This window comes from Saccopteryx bilineata, chromosome 5 (assembly GCF_036850765.1).
Source record: "Saccopteryx bilineata isolate mSacBil1 chromosome 5, mSacBil1_pri_phased_curated, whole genome shotgun sequence".
NCBI lineage: Eukaryota > Metazoa > Chordata > Mammalia > Chiroptera > Emballonuridae > Saccopteryx > Saccopteryx bilineata.
The window spans coordinates 162,228,953-162,252,682 of NC_089494.1; the positions used below are offsets into that span (position 1 = coordinate 162,228,953).

At 39.0% G+C, this 23,730-nt stretch overlaps 1 protein-coding gene across 1 annotated transcript; it reads left to right on the plus strand.

Moving 5' to 3' along the window:
* Window positions 1-8,645: 8,645 nt before the first annotated feature.
* On the plus strand, window positions 8,646-22,506 carry LOC136306146 (aldo-keto reductase family 1 member C15-like). Its single transcript, XM_066232445.1, has 9 exons — window positions 8,646-8,776; window positions 12,372-12,539; window positions 13,416-13,532; window positions 14,783-14,860; window positions 15,658-15,780; window positions 17,268-17,377; window positions 18,142-18,307; window positions 20,508-20,590; window positions 22,184-22,506. Exons 1-9 carry the CDS (start codon window positions 8,690-8,692, stop codon window positions 22,224-22,226), a joined length of 975 nt encoding a protein of 324 aa, XP_066088542.1. The 5' UTR covers window positions 8,646-8,689; the 3' UTR covers window positions 22,227-22,506.
* The last annotated feature ends 1,224 nt before the right edge of the window (window positions 22,507-23,730 follow it).

Here is a 23,730-nt window from a genome sequence, read left to right on the forward strand (position 1 = left end):
CCCCCTTTGACCTTTTTGAATTAATCTGGCCTTATATCCCCCCCTTCTCTGGGTGTGTGCTATCATTTATAGCACAGGGATAATAGTACCGTGCTTTCCATGTAGATTCATAGTAATTTCTTTGGAAATGAGACAGAGGGTGTGAGTTCCACAGAAAAGCCTATAAGCCCCTTGAACTGGGCTCATAGACATAAGAGGCTGGCTATGATATCCCTCGTAAAGGGTTAAGTTTGTAGGAGAATCTCTTCTTATTAATCATGTTAGAAAGAATAGGTTGTGACTTATGCATAGGCAGGAAACAGTAACTATACACAGAGTACCTTTCAGCCTTCACTTAATTCATCACTTTACCTCCCTAGCCTTTTCATGTGGTAGAGTAAAGAAACTTTCCATTCTTCTTGCATACCTGACCTGCAGGTGGTAGAACACTCTGAGAAAAGTAAAGTTAGAACTTAATTAGTGTATGAATATAGTAAATAAATAAAATTTGACTAGACAATAGAATCCTAGACAAGGTAGAGTTATTAATCAGTACTGACCTTTTGTAAGTTTGTATCAATATTGTTATTGCTGTTCAAGTTATTGTATAATTGTACTTTGAATGACTTACCACCTGATTTATAGTTTATAGAAATGAATTAACTGTTACCTAGGAAATGTAACCATAGTGAAACAAAAACAATGATTAATCAATGTATTCTGAATACCATGTGATTGTAACTTAGTGTGTGTGCATAAAAGGAAAGCTAGACAAGCAATTGAGAGAGATGCCTGCCAGTAAATGCTAACGAGAGAATAAAGAGAAAGAAAAGAATTCGGCTCTCTCACTCGATTCGTGCCGACGCCGTCTCATCCTGTGGGACCCCTGAATTCCCCCCGGGGCTGGACCCCAGCATTTGGCGCCTGAACAGGGACCCACAGGTAAGCCCCCCTCATTGTCTCGGGACAGCTAGGACTTCACTCAGTGTGCTGCAGACCCCCCTGTAAGGACGACAGGGTGAGGATAGGTGGAGGATTTCAGAACTTAAGATTTTGAGAAGTCATGGGCCATACTGAGTCTAAAGAAAGAAGACTCTTTATAGAAGTCATTAAGTATACACTTTCCCTAAAAGGAGTTAGTGTTTCCCCTCAACAAGTAGCTCATTTTCTGCATTTCATACAAGAATATTCTCCATGGTTTCAGATGAGGGAACGCTTAGTCTTGAGACATGGGCTAAGGTTGGAGAAGATCTAAAACTTTACTATGAGCTACATGGACCCGAAAGGGTCCCAGTTGATACATTTGCTTTATGGAGCTTGATTAAAGATGCCTTAGATCCAGAACATGAGATGCATAAATTTTCTAAGGCAACTGCTCCTCCAAAAAAAGAGACTCCATTAATTAGAAATAGAAGGCAGTTTCAAGATAATACAAATTATGGAATGGCCTTTTTAAAATTAAGTAAACATCAGGATGATAGTGAAGATCATTTATCTCCATCTGATGAGGCTGAATTAGAAGATTAGGCAGCTAAATATAATAGGGATAATGAGGATTGGAATTCAAAAACAGTCTTGCCCATATTATATCCACCCTAGACTGACAAAAAGGATAAAAATAAGGTTATTGGAATGTCTTTGCCTCTACCAATACAATCATCAGATATTAATGAAAAGAGAAAACCATCAGGGTTAACAGGGTTGCGGAAGGCAATTCAAGCTTCTTGCGACCAAGGGGAAACTTGATTTGGCATTATGTTTTCCTGTGGCTGTGGCTGGTGAATTTGATGATGAGGAGACTCCTACATGGGAGCCGCTTTCTTATAAATTATTGAAAGAGTTGAAAATGGCTTGCAGTCAATATGGACCCACCTTTCCTTATACTATGTCTTTGGTGGAAACAGTTTCTCATAATTGGATAACTCCTTATAATTGGAAACAGGTAGCTAAAGCCTGTTTATCTGGAGAAAATTACCTGCTCTGGAATGCAAAATATGAGAAGCAAGCCTCTTGTGGGGGTTGAAATGGAGGAATTTTGGCTGCCGGTTGTAGCAGCTATTAGAATTTAAGAATGATTAGAGTGAGATGAGTTTTAAAGTTGTGTTATTATCTAATTTTCTTTAGTAAATAGAAGGATTTAAGAGTTTGGAAAAATTACAGTTTTTTCTGTTCTCCTCTTTCTCTTAACTCATTTTATTTCTTTCCTGTCCTATGCCTGAAAAGAGGGCAAAGGGAACACCTGTTTGGATATGGCTAAACGGAATCTCATAAACGGCCGTTCTCGAAACTTTTTGAGAGAGAGTTCTGTTTGGTTTCTATCCAATATGTTCCAATCAGAATAGCCCTGTGTAAAGATCAAGCAGGCCATATTCTAATCTCTAAAAACCCGGGTTTCTCTCTAATCTGTCTGATTTGTCTACTTTGTCTGATTCTTGTTTGTGTTTGGTCTTTGTTTAATGTTGTCTAAATGTGATTTTTTTAAGTTCTTGCATGCAAAAATTGAATATGCCAGCTCTAATATTATAAAAATATCATCCCTACAAATTTATAATTTTAATTGAAGCAAGTAAAGCATGATCATTTAAATTTAAATAGTATGAAATATGAATCCTAAAGACTTGTTGATTTTGACTAAACTGCTTCAAGCTTCAGGCTGCTTGCTGTGGCTGCAGAGCATGAAGCAGAGTAGATTTATCTAACAAAGGTGTAGATTTTTTTAATATAGGAAAATAATAAAAGTCACACTAGAATTTTCCAGCTTTAATGTGTTCTTTAAATTGCCTGTTAACTAATAGAGTAGAAATGTTTTTATGAATATAGGAAAATCATATACTGAAACTCCTGAAAATCTTTATCATGCTTCTTACTTTAAAAAAATTTTTTTTGAATGCTGATATACAGGATTATTCAACAGCTGAGAGACTCTGGAATCCTACAGGAGATGCTGAACCTGTATCTTCTGCAAACTTTTACCCTCTTTTGTTTAATCCAGCTAATAATGCTGTTTTGTCTTTTTCCAAATAGCTCCAGATATACAGAAATCATTTATATAGGCAAATAAGAACCCTCAAACCCCTCAACAAAATCTGAGCAAGAGTGAAAAGAAAGGTCATTTGAGCTAAAGCCTGCCTTTAAAAGGTTTTGTAACACCTTTAACATTTCACATATTACTGGCATCCCTTACAATTCACAGAGATAAGGTATAGTAGAAAGGACTCATCAGACCCCGAAAATGCAAATTCAAAAACTACAGGAAGGTGAGTTAAAATATAGTTCCCCACATCAGCTTTTAAATCATGCTTTGTTTGTTATTAACAATCTTAATTCAGACTATCAATGCCACACTCGCATGTTGAGACACTGGAATCTGGATCTGGGAGGGCCTGAACCAATGGCAAAGTGGAAGGATTTATTGACAGGTCAATGGAAGGGACCAGATGTAATTCCCACCCAGGGGAGAGGGTATACTTGTATATTTCCACAGGACGCTGACTCACCTCTCTAGATCCCAGACCGGCTAATTCGACATGTCTGACCAGAGGCCTCCACTGCCACTGCTGCCCCCTCCCAGCCAGAAGGAGACTCCTGTGCCACCTGCATCACCAGTGACTTTCCAGCAAAGGCCATCAAGGAGCTCTCTGTATGATCCTGTTACTCGAGTGATGCAGCGATTGTCACTACAGGAAGCTAGACGACCTCCCTATCATGGTCAACAGATGGCTCGCTGTACTCAAACTGTCAACCCACCAACCTGGAACCAGTTGAAGGCATTGTCTGAGAGGGCTGATTTAATTTGTCGTCAACAAAATATACAGCGTAACCCTGTTAATATGTTTATTGCTATGCTCGCTGTATTTTCAATTCAGGTACTTAATGTTGAGGCAATTGGACAAAACAAATCTTATTGGGCTTATATTCCAAATCCACCATTGGTTAAGCCTGTTACTTGGGGAGGAGATGATATACCTGTGTTTAATAATCATACTAAGTTTTTGGAAGAATCATCTAGTTCTTTTATTATGCATAAAACTGATTCATATTTCTCATTTCATGGAAAAACAGATAATGTACCTATATGTTTTATGTTTAATAATACTCACAAGATTTCTGGATGTTTTCCTACTACACTTAAGACTATTTTGGCTGACTCTCCTAAAAGTAATAGACCTGGACACATTACAAGAGACTTATGGTCTCTCACAATTTTAATGTCTGGAGGCCCTGACACCCATGAGTATAATCCTGTTACTTTGCCTCCTAAGGGATTTTACCCATGTAAACTTTATTCTCCAAAAAGGGCAACTCAAGAACCTTATTGGTGGTCTGTGGAGAATAGATTTGGTTTTCCCCCATGGCAAGAATGTGCATATTCCAATTATATGAATTATACTGCATGTGCTGTTAATTTCACTGTACAAGATTGGTCTAGTCCTTATTTTGAGTATGATTATAGAAAATTAGTGCAGGAAATGAAAGATGTTTACAATTGGTCAAATAAATATAATTCTTTAAATAAAATCATCACACGTTGGCAGTCTACTGGATGGATACCTGCACAGTTGACTTATCAGGATGAATCAACCACCAGGTATCAAACAAAGCTTTGGCAGCTAATTGCAGCTGCTGCACCAGCATATTTGGTTAGGCCTCACCCTTATCCTGTTCAGAATATTTTTGTTCAGGCTTGTGTACAGGCTCCTTAAGTACTCTTAATTGTTACAATGAACAGTAATCTTTCTGTTAGTACTTATAATTCTATGTTTAGCATTTCCTGCTCTCGCTGTGTTTTAACAAACTGTCTATCTATTGACACCAGAGCTCAAGTCATGTTTATTTTGCAGCAGCCACCTTATGTGATGTTGCATGTTAGTCTGTCTCAGCCTTAGTATGATGACCCAGGGTTGCATGCACTACATGCTGCTTCTGAAGCGCTTGCTCGCTATCGAGGAAAGCGATTTATTGCAGAATTAATTTTAGGAATTACTGCTCTTATTGCTATTATAGAATCTGTAGCTGCTTCCACCACTGCTTTAGCTCAATCAATTCACACTGCAAATCATGTAGATAGTTTATCTCATAATATATCTCTTGCCTTAGCAGTACAGGAGACTATAGATAGGAAGTTAGAAATGAAAGTGAATGCTATAGAGAAGGCTTTTATTCACATAGATAATGAGCTGTTAGCTTTGAAGGCTAGGATGACTCTTAGATGCCATGCAGGATTCAGATGGATATGTGTGACTCCTTTAGAATACAATCAGTCTATCATAGCATGAAATAATATACAGAATCATTTGTTAGGTGTATGGAATAATAGTGATGTTAGTTTAGATTTGAGGAAATTACATCAGCAAATACAAAACTTAGAACATTCAGGCTCTTTAGTCTCTGCCTCAGAAGTAGCTAATCAATTTGTTGAAAACATTAAAAATATGTTTTCTATGCATGGCCTGACCTCTTTGGCTACTGATATAGGCATAATAGTAGCTGTGGTAATTATCACTCTTCTTGTCCTTCCAGTTATCTTCTGACTCTTAAACAATGGTCTCGGGGAAACAATGGTGAAAATACAAAAGCTTTATTTAAATAATAAAAAAGGGGGAGATGTTGGGAGCCGATCTACAACTGCTGGCTGACAAGGTCACAGCAGGAGAAGACTCACAACTGCTGGCTGACAAGGTCGCAGCAGAAGAAGATCAAAAACTGCTGATTGACAAAGTCACAGCAGAGAAGACCAACGGCTGCTGGTTGACAAAGTCACCGCAGTGAAGACCAATGGCTGCCAATGGCTGCAGGTTGACAAAGTCACCACAAAGGAAAGGCACAACGATACTTCCCCCTTTGACCTTTTTGAATTAATCTGGCCTTATATCCCCCCCTTCTCTGGGTGTGTGCTATCATTTATAGCACAGGGATAATAGTACCGTGCTTTCCATGTAGATTCATAGTAATTTCTTTGGAAATGAGACAGAGGGTGTGAGTTCCACAGAAAAGCCTATAAGCCCCTTGAACTGGGCTCATAGACATAAGAGGCTGGCTATAATATCCCTCGTAAAGGGTTAAGTTTGTAGGAGAATCTCTTCTTATTAATCATGTTAGAAAGAATAGATTGTGACTTATGAATATGTAGGAAACAGTAACTATACACAGAGTACCTTTCAGCCTTCACTTAATTCATCACTTTACCTCTCTAGCCTTTTCATGTGGTAGAGTAGAGAAACTTTCCATTCTTCTTGCATACCTGACCTGCAGGTGGTAGAACACTCTGAGAAGAAGTAAAGTTAGAACTTAACTAGTGTATGAATATAGTAAATAAATAAAATTTGACTAGACAATAGAATCCTAGACAAGGTAGAGTTATTAATCAGTACTGACCTTTTGTAAGTTTGTATCAATATTGTTATTGCTGTTCAAGTTATTGTATAATTGTACTTTGAATGACTTACACCTGATTTATAGTTATAGAAATGAATTAACTGTTACCTAGGAAATGTAACCATAGTGAAACAAAAACAATGATTAATCAATGTATTCTGAATACCATGTGATTGTAACTTAGTGTGTGTGCATAAAAGGAAAGCTAGACAAGCAATTGAGAGAGATGCCTGCCAGTAAATGCTAACGAGAGAATAAAGAGAAAGAAAAGAATTCGGCTCTCTCACTCGATTCGTGCCGACGCCGTCTCATCCTGTGGGGCCCCTGGATTCCCCCTGGGGCTGGACCCTGGCAGTATACTATTTAAATTTATAGTTGTGGTAAATACTAAATACATGGAATAATGAAATCAGAATTCTGACCTTGACCAGCCAGAGGCATGAGTTGAAAATAAGATGAATTCTAATGTTATGTCTTGTGGTTGGCTGCAACATACCAACTACACAAATGAATACAGGATGGAAAAACACAGCATAATGCTAACTTTAAACAAAGCAACATTTAGGGCTTTTATATAGCAGAAGTTCCTGAGAGGTTGAGAGTATAATTTCCCTAATATGTCTTTTTGAACTACATAAATTGCTGCTGTCACCATGTGAGGGCACACAAGAGTGATTACCCCTCCAGTGAGGTCATATAAGATGTAGGCAGGAGCATGGACTTTTAGAGTGAGTCAGAATTCATAGGGCTGACGGGAAGGATGGGTGTCTTGAATAGACTGTTTCAGGAGGAGGCGTAGCTGAAAGAAAGCACAACTACAGAAATTCATCCTGGATCTCAGGCTATTTTTTTCTTGTCAAAATGATTCAAAAAAGCAAGATATGGAATCACAGGGTGGAATGAGGTCTTGATACAGTGGAAAAAGATAATTAAGTTTTGAGGGTTGCTAGAGAATTTTCTTACATGTGTGATTGGGACCAGGCATGGAGGTCTGTTCAGGAAATTCTGAATAATACCTTTTTATTTTAATGATATTTTTGACCAAATGATGGGTGAGAAACAACTCAAGTCTCAAGATCTGGAAACACCTCAAATGTCCATCAATGAACAAGTGAATTAAAAAGCTATGGTACATATACACCAGGGGTAATCAATCTTTTTATACCTATGGCCTACTTTTGTATCTCTGTTAGTAGTAAAATTTTCTAACCACCCTCTAGTTTTAGAGTAATGGTGATTTATAAAGTAGGAAAGTAACTTTACTTTATAAATTTATAAGGCATAGTTAAAGCAAGTTAAAGCATATAATAATAATTACTTACCAAGTACTTTATGTTGGATTTACGCTAAGTTTGGCAGAATAAATCTTTATAAAACAACTTACTATAGTTAAATCTATCTTTTATTTATACTTTGGTTGCTCCGCCACCGCCCACCATAAAAGCTGGAATACCCACTAGTGGGAGGTAGGGACCAGGTTGACTACCACTGATATACACAATGGAATACTGTGGGACCATGAAAAATGATATATTACCTTTTGGGACAACATGGATGGACCTGAAAACTATCACGCTAAGTGAAATGAGCCAGGTTGAGAAAGAAAACTATTATATGACATCACTTATTTGAGGAATCCAATGAACAATGTGAAGTGAGGAATGGAATAGAGGAAGAGGCAGGATCAAAGGGACCAGAGGTAAAGCAGATAGAGAGAAAGGGTATGATAGGATGGAATCAGAGAAGGAAAAGAGATTGGTGAAATTATATACACATAATACAGCATTATAGAGAGCAGAAAAGCAAATCTGGATGAAGGGGGAAGGGCACTGGGGAGAAGAGGAAATGGGATGTGGAGGGGAACATGGGGGAGGGTGGATGTACTTGGGGGGACATAAGAATCTATGTAAACACAATAAATTAAAATCAATAAAAAAATTAAAATGACTAACCTAATGACTATTTTGCATCTTGTAGAGTAAGTCTGCTGTGATTATCATGGACAACTTAACATGGTTATTTACTTATTTTTTTTAACTTGGGAATTCAGGGAGAGTAATGCTAGAGACAACATGTTAGCTCCTGTAGAATGCATTATATTTCTGTACACTGTTCCTGGGAGCTGTGTGCTCTGTGCCTGTGGAGAGCTGGAAATAAGAACAAGGAAGTCCATGTATCCGTTCCTTTCATTATGTAACCCTGGCCAGTGGCCATCCCTGCCCCGCCTTGCTTTTGATTGGTATGAATAAAAATTACTAGAGCCTCATTTTCTATTTCAGTTGCAGTCCAGAAAAGGAAGGAAAGCCAGTCAGCTTCACCAGGACTGTAAACAACGATGGACTCCAAGCGTAGTCGTTTTGTGAAACTGAATAATGGCCACTTCATGCCAGTGCTTGGATTTGGCACTGGTGCTTCTGTAGATGTAAGTCAAACCCAGGGGAACAGAGGGTTGAATGCAAGCAGCCCTAGAAGGGCCTAGTACACAGTGCGTGATTTGGAAGGACTCGTGTGGCTTCTATAATACCACTTCTGATTTTGTACTAAATGAAATGATGAGCCTGACCAGGCAGTGATGCAGTAGATAGAGCACTGTACTGAAACACAGAAGATCTAGTTTCAAAACCTTGAGGTCTCTGGCTTTAGCGGCAGCTCATTAGGTTTGTGTGGGGGTCACTGGCTTGAGCCGGGGGTCACTGGCTTGAGCGTGGGATTATAGCCTCACAGGTGCTGGCTTGAGCTCAAAGGTAACTGGCTAGATCAAAGGATTACTCGCTCTGCTGTAGCCACCTAAGGAGCTGCAATGAAGAATTGATGCTTCTCATCTCTCTCGATTTCTGCTTGTTGGTTCCTGTCTGTCTCTCCTTCTCTGTCTCTGTCAAAAAAATAAAATAAATGGAATGATGAGCTGTTGATTCTGGGGAGTCAGACATGATAATTTTGCAGGAAAATTATCTATATTATTACCAATATTACTGTTACTTTTTGGGTACCTAATGTCCACAGAATGATTACTATTTATTTCAAGTACTTTACATGCATTATTTTCTTCAGTTCCTCAACAGCTGGCCAGGGTAAGTACCATAATTTGTCATATTTCTCCCTTGTTCAGAATATAAGCTTGGATGCTCTCCTTGGACACATCTGCTCCTTGGTCAGTGTCATTCTGCTCTTTCTGAGAACTGATGGGCAGGAGGCCCAGAAGGAGAGGACAGCTAACTTGATTGCTTCTAAGGGATTGCGGGGCTGGAAATATTTGCCAGAGAATTTGTCATTAAAATCTCTATTGTACAAGAAGCCACTATTATTCCAAGGGTTAGACATTTATTTATTTACTCACTTATTTTAATTTTTTTATTGATTTGAGAAAGAGAGGGAGAAGAGTGAGAGAGAGAGAGAGAGAGAAGCATCAACTTGTGTTGCATGGTTGTTCCATTTAGTTGTTTAGTCATTGATTGCTTCTCGCATGTTCCCTGACCAAAGGTTGTACCTGCAGTCTCTGCTATAAAGGGTCTATGCTTTATCCACAGAGTAACCTGGCCAGACCCCCAAGTATTAGGCATTTAGAAAGGAAACCAAAGGAGGCATAAGTTACAATGTAGATGGAATTGTGCTTCTCATCAGATTTATTATTGTCGCATCCCCATGGTTGACAGCAATACACTTAAAGTATCAAACTCTGGTCAAGGTTGGGGAGGGGCAGCTTTGGGATTGCATACATGAGATTACTCCATAAATGACATAGACCATTCCATCCCATCTTGTAAACCTATGACATAAAATATCAGTATCTAATAGCTGGTCAGACTGGGCCAGTTGATTTTCAATGACATAATTATCCATGTATCCACTGTTGTAACTTAAGCACAGGTTTGTCTTATAATTGTTACAGTCAACTTTTAGTACTCTTGTTAAAGACAGAGAATAGAACAAAACATCTCATAACCCCCTCACAAGAATAAAAGTAACAGGTACATCTGCTTAGTACAGTACGAAAGGTAGAAAGGTAAAAAGAAGCTCCTTTCACACTCTCATCAGATTTTTTTCTAATTGCAACTCTACCAACTCATCAACTATTTACTGTGAGTGTTGGCAGGAACAGGAAGCATGGTCCAGGGATCCTGCATGTGACTTCTTTTTTTTGGTCAGGTGTGTTTTCTGGGAAACGTGCAAACTCAGTGTCTCATATTTAGTTAGTTAGGCAACTTCCATTAGAAATTGAGGCAGGCTGTGTAAATGTCTGGCTGACGCTGCCCACCGGCAGCGCCTGTGTGTTGAGGTGAGAAGCAGCTGCCAGTTCTCTGGGCATCTCCTTCAGCCTCCACCCGCTCTTGCTTTAAGTTTTCCTGAATTTGGCTCAGGTGTCCTGTCCTCTCAGTCCTTTCACAGAAGTCTCCATGCTGACCAAGGGACAGCCTCATGTAACCCCGTATATGTAATCAACATGTTGATTTCAGTGACCTCAGAAGCTAAAAAAATATTAAAGTTAATAAACTAGTGTTTGACTTGGTGGGCAGAAAAAAACAATATTTTTAATTTTATGTGTATGACTGTCAAAACAATCCAGGTAGAATATGTATTTATTAATTACTAAATCAATTATTAGCCAAATTCACAGTCAAGAGTAAACTTCTACTTGATATTAAAATCTATCCTAGCAGGGAGGGAGTTTGCACTGAAGTTATTTCTGCCTCTCTGGCGTTTTGACAACTAGATAAAGACATTTGTTGCAAGGTGAAAGGCTACCTAACAATGTTTGATATTATATTTTCAAATGCCAGGGGAAGTGCAGATATTCAGGAGAGGAAAGGTGATGTTAGCTGGGGTGTTCTGGGGAGGCCTCAAGGAGAAGGTGAGCTGAGTTTAAGCAAGGCTGATATCAGACACAGGCATTCTAATGAACGCTGGTATTGGCTTCCTTTAAGTAGAAAAGGCATGCTTCTACTTCAGTGTGCTCACAAAAGTTCTGATGCTGATCAAGGGGCAGCCTCATATAGCCTGCTTTTCCTCTTACCACCACCCATAGTGAAACAGAAGGCACAGAGGACTGAAGACAGGAAGAAAAAAATTGTCTGATGTAGAACGAATGGACTTCAGGCAGAGGGGTTCTAAAATTTTCCTGTGGAAAAAGGGGAATTAATTTAAAAGGTGGGACAATATTAAAAATATTTATGATCCTGTCATTAAATAATCTGTCTATGTATGTATACAATAATAACAACAAAACCAAGACTTGCTTCAGTTGGGTCCAAGGCCATTATAATTTTCTTTGACCCCTGTTCCAGCTATTCTAGATTCCTGTCATGCTCTGTTGGACTAAGCTGCTTGTGTAATGGTTAATCACTACCTGGTTACCACACCTGGTGGTAAATGCTAACATTGTTCTTTTATGGTTATTGCCAGGCATGGATGCACCAAGAGCTGCCCTTGTGACTTTCCTGAACTCTAGACATGCTCCTTCCTACCACCATTTTATAGAGGCCACTCTTCTTCTGAAAAGAAGGATTAATGACCTCTTTTCATATAGCCATCCCCTTTCAAACTCAGGGTCTTCTGGCACATGAACTCTGAAAGACTGGGAGAAGCCATGGCATTGCTTTACACAGAATCTTTCCTGTGTCACCTGAAGAAGGCTTTCCCCACTGGAACCAGGTCCCTTAATCTGGAAGATCATAAAATTGAGCAAATAGGCATCATAAATCCCCCAAGTGGAAAACTGAGAGTGAGGATGAGAGATTATGCTGGGTGCTATTCTATTCTTGGGCCTGTTGAACAATTCTGTATTGAATGGTTTGTTTGTCCAGGTTGCATGGAGAAATGATTTTTACTAATTCATTTTAGATTAGAGGTTATACTGGAGTTTAATCCATGCCCCAGAGTACAGATTTGTTACCAAGTCTTGCCCCATTAAACAGAGGAACAGGATACATGTAGAAACAGTAGGTGAACATGTTTTTAAGGTAATAAATTGTTTCTCTTTGAGTCAGGCCAACTGCCAACCCTCCTTATTCATGTTACAGGTTCCTAAGAGCATGATTACTGAGGCCACCAAAGTGGCAATTGATGTAGGTTTCCGTCACATCGACTCAGCATACGTCTATGATAACGAGGAGGAGGTCGGCAAGGCTATCCGAGAGAAGATTGCGGATGGCACAGTGAAGAGAGAGGACATATTCTACACCACCAAGGTGCTGCGGGCGAGTGACGAGAAGTCACTGTCAGAGCAGATGCGTTATTTTGAAAAAAAAAAAAAAAAAAAGACAAACTTTGGCCTCGGTCTGAATTATTTTTTACCTCAAAACATTGTAAAAGTATAATATTTAAAAACAGAAAGCAGAAAAACATTGCTCTGCTCTGGAATGTGTTAAGGGTGAAACATGATTGCTCAGTCTTTCCAAACACAGGCCAGCATTCACCTGTAACACATGCACGAATAAAGATACTTACCTTTCTTCCCTGCTGTGAATTGACAAGCCACTTTAGAGTGGTCCACGCCTTCAATCTCCATAAAATTCTCTCAGGACATATCCAAGTGAGGTTGACATATTATCCCAACAGAGGAGCCAGACTAAGAAATATTGTTCCCAATGCATCACTGCTTTACCAAAGTTTGTAACAATTTCCTTCAGTGGGAAACCCTATTTCCAACATAAAGATTGCTGAATGGTCCTGTGTGTGTCTACGTCACTGATGACTCGTTTCCAGAATGTGGACTTTTCAGCTGCCTTGTTTTCAGGCATTTCTTATGTAGGGCAGTAGATTCTACTTCCCCTTACCTGACATTCCTTGACTCTCCTTTCGTGAGTTTTCTATTCTAACCCCTAAAACAGTTAGGTTGCTTTTCCCGGCCCAGTGAAATTTCCTTCACAGTATTCTTACAATCACTCAAATAAATCTCAGTGTTCTCATTTATACTAAGAACCTCATTTATACTACGTAACATAAAGTTAGCTCCAGAACTTATTTTTAGATTACCACTGTCTCTTAACTATGATGTTAATTTTGTTTTCCAATTGTGTGAATCATAAACCATTTTGTTTGTTTGTTTCTTTTGGTTGCTGCAGCTTTGGACTACTTTCTTTCGACCAGAATTGGTTCGACAGGCCCTGGAAAGATCACTGAAGAAACTTCAACTGGACTATGTAGATCTCTTCCTAATGCATTGGCCAATAGCTATGAAGGTTAGCTTCATGTTTTCTTTCTTTCTTTTCTTTTTTTTTTTACAGAGACAGAGAGAGAGTCAGAGAGAGGAATAGATAGGGAAAGACAGACAGGAACAAAGAAAGGTTAGAAGCATCAATCATTAGTTTTTCGTTGCAACACCTTAGTTGTTCATTGATTGCTTTCTCATATGTGCCTTGACCATGGGGCTACACAGACCAAGTAACCCCTTGCTCGAGCTAGTGACCTTGGGTCCAAGCTGGTGAGATTTGCTTGAACCAGATGAGCCTGTGCTCAGCTGGCGACCTCGGGGTCTCGAACTGGTTCCTCTGCATCCCAGTTCGAAGCTCTATCCACTGTGCCACCACCTAGTCAGGCTGAAGGTCAGCCTTTGATTTCCTTGTTTTGCTCAAGAATATTCATCACTGCTGTTGCACCTTTATTATCTTACTCCACCTAGTTTTGGGGGGATCTTTCTGAGAGTGGTATATGTGAGTGTATTGGATAGATCTGTTAAAAGATTTACGACTCTCCTTGACAGTTGTGTCACTTCACTATCAAGTCATTTTATTCTTTTCATATGGTCTTCAAAAAAAGGAAAATCATTGTCTTACTGCCTTCACTTCAAAGCACTGAGAACACTGCCCTCATGTCTAGGTGATTTGCTTCTGTCTGTAGTCCCTTAGTGATGAGTTACAAAATATAGTGGAGACACAATGGGAAGTCCACAAATCTGTAAGGAGAGGGACTCTTGTATATAATCCCTTCTGCTCAGTAAAGAGGGAAGCGCCTTTGGGTGGACAATATTGCACGTCTGGGCTCCTCTGAGCATTGCTGGTTCAGCTTTTCATCACAGTGGACATTTCCTGAGCCCATCTGGTGTGTTCACTATCTGAATTGGGTTGTCATAAACTGGAACTAAAACACATTCTTACTAGTAAGGGAAAGTTTCATCATGCAAACCAGCCTGTCCTTGTGAAAAAAAATATCAATTCTGACTCTAGAACTCATTCTTAGTGATTTTTTTTGGCGGGGGGAGGGGAAGGGTGGATGTGGTTGGGAGCAAGGTACTTTGCTGTAGTTTCTCAGGTGATTCTGATCTTCCTTTTTCCCACTGTCTTCTCTTACACATTTCTCTTTCTCTCACTCTCTGCTTAGTAATAACAGCCTCTTGACGGTTGGTGCCTAAGTGCCGAGCTACTTAGGTACCAGAAAGACCATTCTTTCAGAATATCCTTCTTCTCCATCCTCTCTCCCTTCTGTATTATAGCCTGGAGAGGAGATTTTACCAATGGATGCAGGTGGGAAGGTAATTTTCGATACTGTGGACTTGCGTGACACATGGGAGGTAAGTTCTGCTACTGCCACCCAAAGGTACTGTGAAAAAGTGGACATCAATGCACAGGTGTCAAATGAAATGGGTTGTGGCCCTATCTGCTGTCTGCCATCAGAAAAGTCAGTGAACTCCTCTGTACCTGTGTTTTCTTCCATAGAGCCAGGGACTAGAAGGGGATAAGAGCTAAAGTCTATTTTTAATGTCAACTTCCGTGGCTCTAAGAAGAGGTTTCTTTGCCCACTGATGAGGTTGAGTCTATGAACCCTAAAAGGGGCATCATGAGAAGCAAAAAGAGGAATAATTAGAGCTCTATCCCAAGACAGATAAACACACCAGAGAGGGGGAAGCTGCTGTCTCCTTAGCAGGAGGAGACTAAAGCCTGCCCTTCTACACCCTATGCTATTCACTTGTTTCACCATTCTAAGGAAACAAAGCAGAAAAACCTCTGACCAGTCGAAAACCTAAGAGTTTCTCTTTGCCCTTACCTATGACACCATTTGTTCTGGAACTATTATGTGCATAACAGTAAAATATGCACCATGGATTGGGGCAGGCAGCTAAGCTGAACTTAAAATTATCTTAATGTCTATTTATTGCCCTGGGTGTGCATGTCAAAGATTCAAGGACATGAGCTATGTGTACATAGCAATAAAGTACCGTAGAAAATTATATATCCAAGTGATAAAACTATTTGACTCAGCCAAATTGTTTTGTATGTTAAGATAGATTTCCAGTTTTTGAAAAGTTCATGGTCAAATGGAAAAGCTAAACTTCACTAAAGGTTTGCCACACATGTTCTTTCTCCCCAGGCCCTGGAGAAGTGTAAGGATGCAGGTTTAACCAAGTCCATCGGGGTGTCCAATTTCAATCACAAGCAGCTGGAGATGATCCTGAACAAGCCAGGGCTCAAGTACAAGCCCGTCTGCAACCAGGTGAGCCTGTGCCCATGGAAATTTCTTTGCTTTCTGCTCTTCACATCCTCTTTCTTGATGTCAGCTGCATAGATGATTATTCCTTTATTGCAATAGGAAATTTCAGAAAAAGAACAGGTTGGGTGGAGTGGAAAGATCCTGCCTGCAGTCATTCATAGATGGGTTTGAGCTTCCCAGGAGATATTGAGGTGGAGAGGCTAAGGTGGCAGGTAGTAGTGTTGGTCTGAAGCTCAGACAGGCAGTCAGGGCTAGAGGTACATGTTTGGGAGTCCTTGCTTTATGGGTTGCAATGAAACTCATTGAAATGGATTCCCTTTCCTAGGGAAGTTCAAGGAATGAACGGGAAGGGGTTGGAAAGTCAACATTTAAGGCTCTGGTTAGGGAATTGAGTAGAAGTTGGCAGACAGTGAGGAAGAAAATGAGGAGCATGTGGTGTCTGAAAAGCCAAAGAAGACACTTGAAAAGGTGTGTGAGAGCCATGGGTGAATCCTGCTGGAAGAAGTCAGTTGACCTAGGGATAAAAAGGGTGTGGGATTTCATGACTTGAAGTTCCTGGGAAACCTCTTAAAATCAGGTTCAGAATGGTAAGTGGGAAGGCCAGGGAGATAGCAAAGCAATGCGAAATGAGGAAGTCGATAAAACATAATTTAAAAATATGTATTTCTAAATAACAATGCTGCCAATGCCCAAGCACTATGATGTTGTACAGTTGTATATTTGTTTTGTAAAACTGTTTGAAAATTATGCAAGAAACCATTCAAATATTTATGCTCTTCATCTTAGTAATTTACTTTTGAGAATCTATTTGTAGAAAATAACTCATTATATGTTCAAATATATTCCTCACTCCTTCCTCCTCTCTCTCTCCTTCTCTCAATTCATTTGGGAGAGAAACTAGACATTTTTTTCTTTTAAACTTCTTCTCACAATTGGCTTTACTGATTGATCCCTGGGATACAATTGAACATATTACTGTTTTGTTTTTCTGGAGTTACAACTAAAGACTTGGGGATCACATATATGTAATTGTGAATTCATGAATTTCTACAAATGAAGTTAGTTTCTTTTGATGATCAAATTATCACCATTATAATCAGAAGATACCTCTTCAGATGACATCTCAAAGTGTTCTTCCTGCCTTCTTGGTTTTCTAAAATGTAAAATGTTTCAGCTCAATTTGAAGCCTTTTGCCCAGTAGTGAAATCAGGCATTTTTCTAAGGAATCTTGTTTTTTTATGTAGAAAAGCACATGTATAGTCACAACATGTGTATAACAGTCTTTAATTATTATAAACACTAAAAAAATTAACAAGAAAATTGTTTTATCACTTCTAAAAAACAATAGCATTTGAAGGTATTTCAGAAGGTGCATAAGAAAATGACCAACTTGAAAAATATGGTGCATATGTTGGGTATCCCTTTAAAGCCTTTCCAAACTTACATGGGGCTCATGTATTCTGATACCTCCTTATCTCTGCAATTCACAGGTGGAATGTCACCCATACCTCAACCAGAGCAAACTCCTGGAATTCTGCAAGTCGAAGGACATTGCTTTTGTTGCCTACAGTGCCCTGGGGACCCAAAGAGACCCAAAGTGGTAATGAGAATATCAGAGCTAACCTATGTCAGCAACCCTATTGGTGATGAAACAGTTTTTTAAAATTAGGTTTTAAGATTTTTTAAGTGTGTGCTTGAGAGAGAGTCAGAGACACAGACAGGAAGGAAAAAGGATGAGAAGCATCATCTCATAGTTATTCATTCATTGCTTCTCATATATGCTTTCAGTGGGGTGGGGTTGGCAGGTAGCTCCAGCCAAAGCACTGACCTATTACTCATAATAATGACCTTGGGCCAAGCCATCAACCTTTGGGCTCAGTCCAGAGACCATGGGGACATGTCCATGATATCATGCTCAAGCTGTGAGCCTATGCTCAAGCTGGTGACCTGGGGGTTTCCAGCCTGGGACCTCAATGTCCTAAGATTATGCTCCATCCACTGTGCCACCGCCAGTCAGGCAGGTTTTAACATTTTATTATGGAAAACTTAAAACATAAATGAAGCAAACACAATAGTGTAGCAAGTGCCCTCACTGAACTTCCAGTCATCGATGTTCTTTCATTCTTGTTTCACGCATGCGACCATCAACGTCAAATTTCACCCCAAAAATATTTTTAAAAGTGATTTTATGATAAAATTTGTACAGATTGTCATGCATAAATCTTAGCTGTACATGTTGACAAATGGATATATTGCATAACAAATGTTTCTCTTTAATTGTCTGGGAAATTTGGGGACACAGGGACACATTCTCCATTTCTAGGTCTATATCTTCAAATCTCCATTTTCTGTTCTTGTTTACAGTGTGGACAAGGATAGCCCTGTTCTCTTGGCAGACCCAACCTTGAATGCCATTGCCAAGAAACACAATAGAAGTGCAGGTCAGGTGGCCCTGCGCTACCAAGTGCAGCGGGGAGTGGTGGTTCTGGCCAAGAGCTTCAATGAGAAGAGAATCAAAGAGAACTTCCAGGTACAGACTAGATACCGTCTCCCCAGATTGAGGAATGGGTGCTGTACTGGGGGCCATGTCTCTCACCTTCCAGCATGTACCCATGTTCACTTATTCCCATGCATTTCTGCCTGTGCTGTGGGGGTAGTTTGGAAAAGTGAGAGAGAGAACACTGGCCTCAGAGTCCTATGTTTTATGGCCTCTAAACTTGAATTTTCTGATTCCTGGTTCTGTGATACTGAGTATATTTTATTTTTGTTTTTTCATCAATTTTAGGCATCTTAACATGCAGTAAAAAACTTTTAAAACCCTGGTTCCTTTCTTTCATCTTCTCTACATAATGAATCTTTATTTGTATTTCAGTATCAAACCCGAATAGGACTAGTGGGTTTGCTGAACCACTGGGACCCCAGCAGAGTTGTGGTTCACCATTGTACTTGCCATGGCTGTGTTAGAAAGTTTTCTTCTTGTTAAACTAAACTTGTTTCTATGTCAGTGTGCTCTCTAGACCAGGAGTCCCCAAAATTTTTACATTGGGGGTCAGTTCACTGTCCTTCGGACTGTTGGAGGGCTGGACTAAAAAAAAAATCTATGAACAAATCCCTATGCACACTGCACATATGTTATTTTAAAGTAAAAAAAAAAAAGAGAGAACCAATACAATATTTAAAATAAAGAACAAGTAAATTGAAATCAACAAACTGACCAGTATTTCAATGGGAACTATGGGCCTGCTTTTGGATAATGAGTTGGTCAATGTGCTTCTCTCACTGACCACCAATGAAAGAGTGCGGCGTGGGCTGGATAAATGGCCTCGGAGGGCCTTATGCGGCCCGGGGGCGGTAGTTTGGGGACCCCTGCTCTAGACAGTAAGATCCTTAATCCCTTGACTCTCTCTGGGTCTTTTGGCATCTTTTTTCCCGAAAACTCCTCACAGATAGAAAGCTACATATAACTTTATAATCTGACAAATGAATGAATATTTCCCCTAAATTCTCCCTCATGTATCTTCTAGTCCCTTAGATCAATCAGTGATCTTCACTTACTTTGTTGTGAACATCATGAAAAACTATGTGAACTGTATCCCATTTTGAAATAACAGCTAACAGTTTCATCATGAGTATAATATTTGCAAGAGATAACATTTAAAGCACATTATTTATTATGTGTTTACTTAAAAATCTTGAAGTTGTAGGTTTTGTTCATTCAACTTATGGAAATATCTAATAGTCAAATCTAAATCTCGTTGTTAAACTAATCAGAAAACATCCCTTTTTATTTTATTTTATTATTATTATTTTTTTAGTTCAACTCAACACATTAATATATATCTCCATGACAAGCAAGTTACTTCTGGAGTATATTTTTAAGATGAATAAAAGATGGAGCAACAGATGATAGATAGAAAATTAGATAGATATAGATAGATAGAGCACTGAATTTTCTATGAAATTGTCCCTTCGATGAAGTAATGTGCTTCCTGCTTTAATATTTTTTATCAAAGATCTGTCGGCTTTGCCATTAATTGACTTTCCTTTAAGGGAGAGTAAATTTGTATTGTCAAATAAAAAATGAAACTGGACTTAAGTAAGAGAGGCTTGATTCAAAAGAAAGAACTCCCTGAATGTTGAATTTATAAGTATCTCATAGACGAATCAGAAAGATTTTTTCATAGTGGAGTAAACATGATAGGGAGGGAATGAGCAGACATGTGGTTGAATTGTTGATCATCAAATAATTTTCTTGAGGTCAACAGCTTCTTGTTGAGGCCTTCACTGGGGGTTGCTCTTCCTTCTAAACTTGCTTATGTTCAAGGCCATGTCTAATTTTAGGGGGTGTGTGGGGGAGGGGAAACCAGACTCAAGTTTGGTCCAGTCAGCAGGTATTTTTCCAGAATATCCAACTATCTCTTTGTTTTAAAAAAATAAATAACAAAATGGTTTCTTTTTCTTTTTCTGTTGCAAACAATTCCCATAAAAAGATTTGGATTCGATGTGTTACAAACGTCTTTCTTTTGTGAAGTGGAGCAGAGAAGGAGAGCAAATGGGAAAGGAGGAGTGGAGAACCCAGGAGGAGAGTTCTCAGGCCGGTACACCTGGAAGTGATGACAGGGACGCTCCCCCGTGCCCTCCTGTCTCTGTCCAGCCAGAAAGTCCTCAGTTCCCAGGTGGAGAATAGCTGCCTTGGGGAGAGTTTAATGTGACTCCTTCTTTCCTTTCAGGTTTTTGACTTTGAATTGACTCCAGAAGACATGAAAGCCATTGACGGCCTCAACAAAAATTACCGATATTTTAAACTTCCAATGTAAGTAATTTTTAGGTTGTTTTCCCAGATTGTTTTCTGTAGTAGTCAGATTAGCACGGGTACTGCACTTTTTTAAATCAGGGAAACTGGGCTTATTTCTGGTGTAGAAAAATAAGAGCTTTCTGGAGATATGAGACCAGAAGTTTATTCCAGGATGACTTTCTTACCCAACAGAAATGTGAGTGGGGCTCAGGACAGACCATAGTAAATGGCCAAAGTTTGCACCATGTGAGTTTCTGACCTTTATGCCTTCAATTCTGTGCCTGGTATACCTTCACCCAGCTGTGACTTACGCATTTGACACAGAAGGCATAGTACCTATGGCCCACTGTACTTTCTGGGGTGTTAATGTAAAAACAAAAACCATTCAAAGTAAGAAGCAACAATCATTTATTGAGATCATTAAGAGTAACTATTGGAGAATCAGTAATATAGGCAGAAGCCCAAATAATATTCAGATTAGGAGACAAAGGTAATGGGTGCTTATGAGGAAGGGAAGGAACAATAATTACATCCAGAGAAGAAAGGAATTGATGTTAATTCTAAACAATGGTTTCAATTTTCAGTCTAGTAGTCACCATCCCACTACTTATAGTAACTGCTTTGTTCTTGTTCTTGAAAACAGTTCCTTGGGATCCAATGTTGCGTAGGACCAGCACCAGGGACATTTAGCCCTTTTTAACATTCCAGAACTTGGAGGCTTAGACATGCAAGGCTCATTTTAAGGTGGCTTCATTTATATTACTTTTTACAGCAGTCTATAAAAATGTTTCAACTCTAATTCTTCTTAAAATCAGGAGAGAAACATGGTTATATTGATAATGACCATGTAATAATGAATCCAGCCTGAACTCTATTCATTTGTGTCTTAATACAATTGTAAAATGTAAAATTAATATTTTTTATAGAGGAAGGACCCATGAAGGTAAGTGTGAGAATGTCAAAATGTGCACCTACTTCCACCTCCTCCAGGAGGGGCCAGTGGCATTTTTCCTTAACTGCACATTCCTTTCCACTTCTCCGTCCGTGTCTTCCAAATGTACCTCTCCACTGGCCTTTTATCCTTATCAGAAACTCCATTTTCTCAGTTATACAATTTGAACAAACTGAAGTATAAGTGGATCATGAAATTAATTGACCCTTGTGACTCCAACGGCTTATACCATCTTAATTTCTGAAGGCAGTAATTACAGTTGGCAGGTATAGACATGTAGGCAAACATCTCATCTGCTCATGAGAGTAGAAGTTCTTTAAGTGAGGGAGCCTGAATTATTAAATAAATTTGTTGATAAGAGCAGCAGACTCTTTACTATTAGCATTCGGATGATCCAGGGACAAAAGTGACACATGGGCCAAAATAACCACCACATTTTAGCTGTAGTACTTACATCCTGTGGCTAACTGTGATCTTCTGCACGCGAGTGTGGAAATTGGGCACATACACCAGGAGCTGCATGTCTGCATGTTGAGGTGGAAAAAAGGGTGTGGTTGGAACCTGAAGAGTTTTTGGCCCATCCTGACTGCATCCACAGAAACCCTCCCTTTGACAGCCTTGGACCAAGTTAGCAAAGGAATATCTCTCTTCTCTTGCAGTGCTACTGATCACCCTTATTACCCATTTTCTGAAGAATATTGACCGTCAGCTATCCACCATGAGTTCTACCAGAATCTCTTGCTTCTAAGGGTGTGGAGAGGATTCCTGCACTTGGTGGAAGTGATTAAAAGCAGTTCTGTAGTTCCAAGCACCATGCCATTTTTCTTTTGAAAAATTTATAAATGCTGTAATAAATACTTTTAAATGAATATGGTTGTTTTCCTGATAATTAAAATATATAATACATAAAAATTAAAGAAAATTTGGACAATAAAATGTAAAGGAAAGAGAATAAATATAACCTATACTTAGCCTATTTAAACATTCTGAAACTTTGGGTGCATTTTTCTTTATGATTTTTCTATACAAATTGTATATGTGTGTCTTTATATACAAAATTGTAATAATCTTCAACTTATAGGTTTTACACATTTTTTAATACTTAGCATAAATATTTTTCCTAATGATCAAATGTTGTTAAAATTTTCAGTATTATATTTTACTGTTTTAAAGCAGTGCATCTTATTAATTTATTCACTGTAAGAATCATCTGCATACATTTTAGCATTGTGATTAGAACTTACACATTTTGCCATTTATTTATTTATTCATTCTACATATCTTCAATGAAAGTTCTTTATGTGCCAGACATTGCTTTATCAATAAGTAAAATAGGAGGAATTAAATTCAAATATAAATGTTTTGAGTTTACAGTCCAGTGAAGGAAGAAAACTATGAAGGAGAAAAAAGGTGTTTGGCTTTTAGAACTGGGGAGTGCCCTTTGGGAGATAAGTCTGCATAGGCTCTCACGGTTTTGTACACTTGATAAGCAGAGACACTGCTTTTTCTCAAGAAGTTTGTATAGCCTTGGGTTAGATACCAAGTGGCTCTCTTCAGGGAAATAAAGGCACTCTTCAGTAATATGAAAAAAATACTGCCTGCCGGAGAAAGGGTAGTATGCTTAATGCTCACTCTCATGGATCCAGGTTACCTAGACCCAGATTTTCTCCTGTAACTCAACCCACTGCCTCTTCATTTATCTTTAGTGCCCCTTCACTTCACCCCTGTAGAAACTGGCGCTCAAGGAACTAGCCCAGCTAACCTTATTGTGAGACATAATTTCACAGTATGCATACATCAAACCATCACATATACTCTAAACTCACACAGTGTTATATGGCAACTAACATATATCTCAACAGAGCTGGAAAAAATGCTGTTACTTGGCTACAGCTATTGTGAGTAATAAACTGCCTTTTACCAGCACCCATGAAATCATGCACACTCATTTATCAGCTTGTGAGTCAGGTCCAAATCTTATGTCCTTCATGATCCTTGACACTAATGTGAAGAAATGAAGCAGTCATCACTGGTAAGGATAGCTCAGTTGGTTAGAGCATTTTCCCAATACACCAAGGTTGCAGGTTTAATCCCCAATCAGGGGGACATATGTAGAAATTAACCAATGAATGCACAGAATAAGTAGAACAACAAATGGATGTTTCTCTCTCTCTCTACTGACTTCTCTCTCTCAAATCAATACATT

Excerpts from the sequence above, each read along its gene's own strand:
- LOC136306146 (XM_066232445.1), top strand. The coding sequence starts at position 8,690 with ATGGACTCCAAGCGTAGTCGTTTTGTGAAACTGAATAATGGCCACTTC. Across the intron at positions 13,533-14,782 it reads ATTGGCCAATAGCTATGAAG|CCTGGAGAGGAGATTTTACC; the intron begins GTTAGCTTCATG and ends TCTGTATTATAG. Across the intron at positions 17,378-18,141 it reads ACCCAAAGAGACCCAAAGTG|TGTGGACAAGGATAGCCCTG; the intron begins GTAATGAGAATA and ends TCTTGTTTACAG.